Genomic DNA, 8,263 nt, shown 5'->3' with positions numbered 1-8,263 from the left:
GCCGACCGATCCCCAGTAAATCGATCTTCAGAAGTAGCAGATCAAAACTGAAAAGGTAAGAAGCATTTGACAGATGCACGGAGCTTTCTGTCGTGTCATGCATCACATTCTTTTCTGGTTACACCTTTTAGTTAGTGTTTATCTCCTCAATGATAGCCTAGCACCAAAGAGTAGGACCCCGTTGGTTCTCTCCTGCACTAAGTATGCCGCTCCCACATGGCTCCAGCGTGCCTACAAAACCAGCCTCGGCTCCCCACCATTTTCTCCTCGCCAACGCCAGTCGCCAGTGCTTAACCAATAAGCATAGCATCGCACAGCGCCACCCAAAAGCTGCTATACATCTCTGGCAGCTAGGTCTAACTTGCCAGGCAGGCTTAATTAGCGCTGAAGGAAGAGGTAGCTGAATTGGGCGTGCGGCCGTCCAGGATCAGGATGGAAGCTGAGACGAGAGCCAGAGGAGGAGCACGAATGCGGCTGCGGGACTTGCTGTTGTCCGTGGTGGTGGCGATGGCGTCGACGACGGCGCGGGCTCAGCTGGAGGTGGGGTTCTACGACACGCTGTGCCCGGCGGCGGAGATCATCGTGCAGGAGGAGGTGAGCAAGGGGGTGTCCGGCAGCCCCGGCACGGCGGCGGGGCTCCTCCGGCTGCACTTCCACGACTGCTTCGTCAGGGTAAGCAGAGCAGAATTCGATATGTTAACTTGAGTTCCCTTCCATTGACGTGAGGAGAGCTTCATTCTTTGTCTGACGTGAGAGAGCTACTAGAAGGTAAAGAATTGAAGATAGGCATTCGATCGATGCCTTGCTCGCGTCGCGTGCGTTGAGTGATCCAATGCACAGCTTGATGTCACCTGCGTGGGTGGGGATCGGTGCGCTTCGCTTGCATGTGGAGCCTGCCTCTTTCGCCGTGCATCCAATGCACAGCTTGATGTCACCTGCGTGGCCGTTTCTTGCATATGGTAGTTTTACTACAGCGTGGTGGAGGTGGTAGATGGGGGCATCTCGAGGTAGATTGCTGCAAGCCCTGAATGGCGTCAGTCTGTCTGATAGGCCGTTGCCCATATGCGTGCTCAGTGGAAAAGTCGGAGTAGAAGAATCCATTCCATTATTATCTCAGTTTCTTTCTTCTTCGCAACAAAAAAATGGATACAGCTTCAGGAGTAGTAGCTTCCAAACCGTTTGAGCGCTAGCGTGACTTGTTGGGCGGAACCGTTTTGGACCGATGCTCGATTCCTCGGCAGTGCTTGTTTCGCTGGTTTCAACTGACATCATCGATAACGAGTTGGATGATCCTCGGTGTCACGATCGATGTAACGTGTAACTGATCAACCTGTGTGTCTGACGCGTGCAGGGCTGCGACGGGTCGGTGCTGATTGACTCTGCGGCGGGCAACACGGCGGAGAAGGACGCGCCGCCCAACTCCAGCCTGCGGGGCTTCGAGGTGATCGACGCCGCCAAGACGCGGCTGGAGCAGGCCTGCTACGGCGTCGTCTCCTGCGCCGACATCCTCGCCTTCGCCGCACGAGACGCCCTCGCGCTGGTACGTTCTCCATTAATTTCGATCGAGGGCGGTGGGTTCGGAATATAGAAACGTGGGGACGAGGGCGCCTAGATCGACCGATCGCTGAGCTTTTCACTGATGCCGCGATCGAATGCCTTTGCCACCCAGCTTTCCTCTATCTTTCCCCAAAGGCAACGAGACCTTGAGAAAAGAAGCTCCTTTTCTTTCCACCACCCGAAGGTGGCACTAGCAGCAGTAGGCTAAGCTAGGCTGCCGGTACGCTGCGTGGCCGCACATCCATCTGCATGCACTGAATGATGCCCGAGAAGACATGATCGATCGATGTCGTCGTGTTCGGGGCAGATAGATAGGCGAATCCGGCATTGCTTCCGTGGCCACCGCGCGCACGCTCGGCATCCTGCACTGCACGTTCCGAGACGGCCCTACCCAACGCAATGCACGCTCTCTGAAACGGCCTTTGGTCGCACGCAAGAGTATCCGGCAGCAGGTGCAGGGGTTCCAACTTCAGATCAAATAAAGCATCGTGCTAGAAAGTTTACTTTGACCCCTTAGCCTGGCAAGTTTTTGGTATCGGTAGCAACTTGGCACGCGTGTGTTGGCCCAAAAGACCTAGTATTGTTCCTGACCTTTGCTCTGATCTCTCCATGCGAGAAAATCATGTGAGCTGAATCCCGGCGCAGCCGCAATGCGAATACCGAAGGCATCTCGAGATCTCGCTCTTTCCCGATAGATCAGAGAGGCCATTAATTAGTTCCTCGCTCACTCGGAGGCAACGGTACTACAATCCGTTGGTAGGCAGGGGCGATGGTACTTGTGGTAGTACTGCAGCAGTAGCAGCCGGACTACTACTTACTGTATTTGGGGATGTTGACCTGATTGGCGGAATTAATGTGTTGTCTCGTCGGATGCATTTTGGGGGATTTGGGGTGGACTAGTACCTGAATGCAGTCAGTCATAGGACCGTTACAGCTCCATCTTAGTATTCTTTAGATTTTGACTGACACAATCGGTGTATAGAGCTTGTTAGGTTCTCCTAAATGTTCCAACTGTAGTTAGTCAAATCACCAAAAGTCAACAGGTTACAGAGATCAAGTATTGCCGTTGCCGACCACGGAGCACTAGGCGGCTCTTACCGTCGATTAGAGGCAGTTTCCAGTTTTTTTTTCCTGCCACAGAATGCATTCTACGGAAACTATGATCATGGAGCACAGCTGGTGTGCAGCTACGATCGTCAACTTCATTCAGAGCTGGACAAAGACATGTACCAGCAGACCAAAGCACCGCGCGCCGGTGACGACCGGCGGTTCGGACCCCTGTCTTGTCAAATCAGCAAGCATTACGTACATCTGGGTTAACCCGAGAGGGAAAGAAGCGATGCTATATCAGGGGATTCTCCTAGTCCAGCGGCGCACGCCAATGTACGTTCGTGGGCGAGTGAGTAGTTTACGTGGATCCGCCGCACGCCCATGTGGCCGGCACGGCACATGCCATGATCCCCGTCGCCATTCCTCCACTTGGATGGATCCATGGAGCCCATGCCATCGTCGCCGGCTCACCAACCATGTGACGTGTCTCCCGAATCAAGCAACAACTCTGTGTACTGTTGCCGCCCCAAATGTATGTCATGTCTCTGTCAGTCTCCGTGTATGTATCACTGTATCAGCCGATGATTGCTCGATTGATATGGGCAGTCGAACGATGCAAGGGTGTAAAAGTGATCAGTGATGTGTAAAGTTCAGAATGACAATTAGTTAACTGATTCGTTCAAAATTGCAGGCCGGTGGCAGCCAGTACCAGGTGCCGGCGGGGCGGCGAGACGGCAACGTCTCGGTGGCTGGGGAGACCAACGGGAACCTGCCGCCGCCGACGGCAAACGTGCAGCAGCTCAACCAGATCTTCGGCTCCAAGGGCCTCACCCAGGCACACATGGTCGCGCTCTCAGGTAAAAACTATTGGCATTTCGTCAAACGTATTGTGTGAATTTGGGTGAATGAGTGAATGACATGTGTGATTTCTTCATAATTTGCAGGTGCGCACACGATCGGCATGGCGCAGTGCAGCTCCTTCGACGGCCGGCTCTACCCGTCATCGCCGAGCGCGGGGCAGGACCCCACAATGGACCCAAGCTACCTGGGCACGCTCACCACGCAGTGCCCGCAGTCGGCCACGCAGTCCGGCGCGGCTCAGCCGCTCGTCGCCATGGACCCCGTCACGCCCAACTCCTTCGACACCAACTACTACGCCAACATCGTCGCCAACCGCGGCCTGCTCACCTCCGACCAGGCGCTGCTCGCCGACCCGACCACCGCCGCGCAGGTCGTCGGGTACACCAACAACCCGGCCTCCTTCTTCACCGACTTCGCCGACGCCATGGTCAGCATGGGCAACATCGAGGTGCTCACCGGCACCAGCGGATCCATCAGGACCAACTGCAGAGTCGTCGGCTGAGCATCCTGCTCTTGCCGCTCCGTGTTGATGTCGGTCAAACTCGTAATTAAACTGAAATGTGTGGCACATGTAGTTAGGTAGGGTGTCTATTTTGAACATTCAGCTGGTCGATCTGTACGTGCTAGCTAGCTTAGTTAGCTTAGCTCCACCCTCTTCTCTCTTCGCTCCTGCATACTCAATCAATTTCTTCCTCCGCTTGTATTCATGTAGCCTTTGTATGTATTCATCATCTAGATACTGGATTAAGAACTGTATGTAATGATTAGGTACAAATGTACCAATAGTAATACTTAATAAGAAAAATTTATACGGGCACGCCATAGTGCACTAGTAATCTCTAAAATGTGCACTGAGGTGTCGATGCTAAGCAGGGGTGTCATGCAATGAGAGCCTGGTAGGAACGAGGGTGGGGATGTTGAAATATTGGGCCCATTTTTAGTGGCCCAAATTAGATTTTAGTTTTCCCTATAAATCTCAAAGCCCATATAGTGGCAGCCTTATGAGTTTGAGACCAAGTGGGTGGCAGCTCACTAGGGAGTGGCAAGAGGTGGAAAGTTTAGTCTCATATGGAAAGTTAGGAGGAAGTTAGACCACCTTATAAGGTGGGTTGTTCCACCACTAGTAAGTGAGTGAGAATAGGAGTGTGCTACACGCGCGCTCCTCCTCCTCCTCGCTCATCTCGACACGACACGACACGTCACGTCACGTCACGACGCGCGCCGCGCTCGTGGTGAGTGGATTGGGCTATCTGTAACCGACTCGAAACATGCGCGCGACGTGGGCGTGCCCCACGTTACCTAGGGTTTCCTGAGCCTATAAAATCTCTTGCCCGGCTACCGCAGAAAGCTATCTGATACACGAGTTAGGGTTTCCACCTCTCTTCGCTTGCGCCGCCATCGTAGCCAACTCCATCCCGCGCGCTGATGTGCATCGGCGAACGGGAGAGCAGGTCTCCGGAACCACTCGCCTTTGCGATCCTGTACGGGAGAGGGCGAATTAGGTTTTTGGGAAGCGCTCTGCGCGACTGCTCAAGTTCTTCATCACGGGCCGCCTTCCGTCCAAGTCGGGCGGTGCTGCCTACCGTCGTCTTCAACGCCGTCTACTTCGACCCGTCGTTCCCGTCATCAACAACGTTACTGCTGCGACGTCATCTGCTAAACCATCACCGCCACCACCACCAGATCGGTACGCACGACAAATCTCGATCTGTTTAGCGATGGATGTTGTACTGTTTGGCGTGTTACTATTCATGTTGATTAATGCATCTAGTATGTTCTAGTTTCACATGTTAGTAGTTACTGTCGTCATGCTTAATACTCTGGAATTAATCATGGAAATTGTGCCTAATTATCCAACAATCCAAAAACCTAATTGTAGGCAATTTCATGAGATAACAGTGGCTGGTTTTGTTGATGCATCGAGGCCGGATAAGTTTACCGGTGTGCACTTTAAGAGGTGGCAGGTTAAGGCCACGCTCTGGCTTACTCATCTGAAAGTGTTCGAAGTTAGTGATGGTTTACCTGAAGGAACTATATCTGACCAAGATTAGAACAAGTTCAAGGAAAACAATACTCTTCGTCGGATGCGTTCTGAGTATTCTTGCTAATCGTCTGTGTGATGTGTACATGCACATAACAGATGGTAAATAGCTCTGGGATGCACTGAATGCTAAATTCGGTGCAACCGATGCGAGCGATGAATCGTACATCATGGAGAGCTTCCATGACATCAGGATGGTGAACAATCGTTCTATAGTCGAACAAGCTCATGAGATACAGTGCATTGCGAAAGAGCTTGAACTTCTTAAGTGTGCCTTACCTGACAAGTTTGTGGCTGGATGCATCATCGCTAAGTTGCCCCCTTCATGGAGGAACTTTGCCACAACTTTCAAACACAAGAGACAGGAGATATCAGTTGAAAATCTGATAGCGTCTCTTGATGTTGAGGAGAAAGCTCGGGCTAAGGATACTACTGAGAAAGAGAGGGTCAGTCTAGCGCCAACATGGTGCAGAAGAAACCCTACAGAAAGAACAAAGGGAATAACAAGCCCTCCTTCAATAAGCCTATGAAGACTACAACCTTCAAAAAGAAGAAGATGATAAACAAAGAAGATCTGAGCTGCTTTACCTGTGGAGAGACTAGCCACTTTTCTAAGGACTGTCCAGAGAGGGCAGGCCGCAAGAAGAAGGTGAGGCAAGTCAACACGGTGACCGCTAGCAATGCTGATGGGTGCGGTACTCTCTTTACTGTTCTTTCGGTATTTCAGTCTCCATGTTGGTGGATTGATACAGGTGCTAATGTTCATGTGTGTGCTGACATATCCATGTTCACTTCTTACCATGTCGCCCGGGATTCTTCCGTCTTGATGGGGAATGGGTCACATGCTTCTGTTCGTGGTGTTGGCACGCTAGATCTGAAGTTCACTTTGGGGAAGATCATGCAATCGAGGAACGTGCAGCATGTCCCTACTATGAACAAGAATCTCGTTAGCGGCTCCCTTCTATGCAGAGATGGGTTTAAGGTTATTTTAGAGTCGAATAAAGTAGTTGTTTCCAAGTTTGGACAATTTATTGGTAAAGGCTATGAGTGCGGGGGCTTGTTCCGTTTTTCGCTTTTCGATTTCAGTAATAAGTCTGTGAACCATATTTGTGGCAATGTTAGTGATGATACCAGTGTATGGCATTCTCGTTTATGTCACATTAATTTTGGATTAATGTCTCGGCTATCCAGTTTGAGTTTAATTCCGAATTTCACCATTGCCAAAGGTTCTAAGTGCCATAGTTGTGTGCAATCAAAGCAACCTCGGAAGCCTCACAAGGCGGCCGGGGAGAGGAACTTGGCACCTCTAGAACTCATACATTCTGATCTATGCGAGATGAATGGTGCGTTGACAAAAGATGTAAAGAGATATTTCATGACATTGATTGATGATGCGACTAGATTTTGCTTTGTTTATTTGTTGCGAACTAAAGATGAAGCTTTAGACTACTTTAAAATTTATAAGGCCGAAGTTGAAAATCAACTAGAGAGAAAGATCAAGCGTCTTAGGTCGGATCGTGGTGGCGAATATTTTCCTAAAATCTTTGATGAATTCGTGAGGAACATGGCATTAGTCATGAGAGGACGCCTCCCTATTCACCCCAATCAAACGGGGTTGCCGAGAGGAAAAACCGCACGCCGATCGACTTGGTGAATTCCATGTTAGCCACCGCTGGTTTATCAAAGGCATGGTGGGGGGAGGCTTTGTTGACTTTATGTCATGTCCTGAATAGAGTTCCTAACAAGAAAAAAGATAAAACCCCTTACGAGGAGTGGTCTGGGAGAAAACCATCACTTTCGTATTTGCGCACATGGGGATGTTTGGCGAAAGTCAATATTCCAATTACTAAGAAACGCAAACTCGGACCAAAGACAGTGGATTGTATCTTTCTAGGTTATGCTCCAAGGAGTGTAGGCTATAGATTTTTAGTAGTTCAATCTGAGGTACCAGATATGCATGTTGATACTATTATGGAATCTCGTGATGCAACATTTTTTGAGAATATATTTCCTATGAAAGATATGCATAGCATTGCTAGAATTTCTACTGAGATAATTCCTGAATCTAGTACATCTAATGAGTATTTTGAACAATCACATGAGAATCTTAATGATAAGGATGACAATGAAGCTCCTAAACGGAGCAAGAGACGGAGGATTGAAAAATCCTTTGGTGATGATTTTATTGTGTACCTTGTGGATGATACTCCCACGTCCATTGTAGAGGCATATGCATCTCCAGATGCAGATGACTGGAAAGAAGCTGTCCATAATGAGATGGACTCGATTCTTTCTAATGGAACTTGGGAGTTGTCAAAACGACCCCAGGGATGCAAGCATGTAGGCTGCAAATGGGTGTTCAAGAAGAAGCTAAGACCTGATGGTACTATTGAAAAGTACAAGGCACGGCTTGTAGCGAAAGGGTACACACAGAGAGAAGGCAAAGATTACTTCGACACCTATTCACCTGTCGCTAGACTTACCACCATTCGAGTACTACTATCCATGGCTACCTCATATGGTCTTATCGTTCATCAAATGGACGTAAAGACAGCTTTCCTTAATGGAGAGTTGGAAGAGGAAATCTATATGGATCAGCTTGATGGGTTTGTACTAAAAGGTGAAGAAAGAAAGGTGTGCAAGTTGCTGAAATCTTTATAAGCAATGGCATGAGAAGTTTGACAGAACTTTGACTTCTATAGGCTTTCTTGTCAATGAGGCTGACAAATGCGTTTACTATCGCCATGGTAGGGG

At 49.7% G+C, this 8,263-nt stretch overlaps 1 protein-coding gene across 1 annotated transcript; it reads left to right on the top strand.

Moving 5' to 3' along the window:
* The first annotated feature begins 290 nt into the window (after positions 1 to 290).
* Positions 291 to 4,285, top strand: LOC124695029 (peroxidase 5-like). The gene is made up of 4 exons (XM_047227931.1): positions 291 to 672; positions 1,352 to 1,540; positions 3,299 to 3,464; positions 3,552 to 4,285. The coding sequence occupies exons 1-4, from the start codon at positions 433 to 435 to the stop codon at positions 3,968 to 3,970; spliced, it is 1,014 nt and encodes a 337-aa protein (XP_047083887.1). The 5' UTR covers positions 291 to 432; the 3' UTR covers positions 3,971 to 4,285.
* Positions 4,286 to 8,263: the final 3,978 nt, after the last annotated feature.

The sequence above is a fragment of the Lolium rigidum genome, chromosome 3 (assembly GCF_022539505.1).
Source record: "Lolium rigidum isolate FL_2022 chromosome 3, APGP_CSIRO_Lrig_0.1, whole genome shotgun sequence".
In the NCBI taxonomy this organism is placed as follows: domain Eukaryota; kingdom Viridiplantae; phylum Streptophyta; class Magnoliopsida; order Poales; family Poaceae; genus Lolium; species Lolium rigidum.
Note: the sequence above shows the minus strand (reverse complement) of the source record. Positions and strands in the feature narration are given on the sequence as shown.

Excerpts from the sequence above, each read along its gene's own strand:
- LOC124695029 (XM_047227931.1), top strand. The coding sequence starts at position 433 with ATGGAAGCTGAGACGAGAGCCAGAGGAGGAGCACGAATGCGGCTGCGG. Across the intron at positions 673-1,351 it reads TCCACGACTGCTTCGTCAGG|GGCTGCGACGGGTCGGTGCT; the intron begins GTAAGCAGAGCA and ends TGACGCGTGCAG. Across the intron at positions 1,541-3,298 it reads CACGAGACGCCCTCGCGCTG|GCCGGTGGCAGCCAGTACCA; the intron begins GTACGTTCTCCA and ends TCAAAATTGCAG.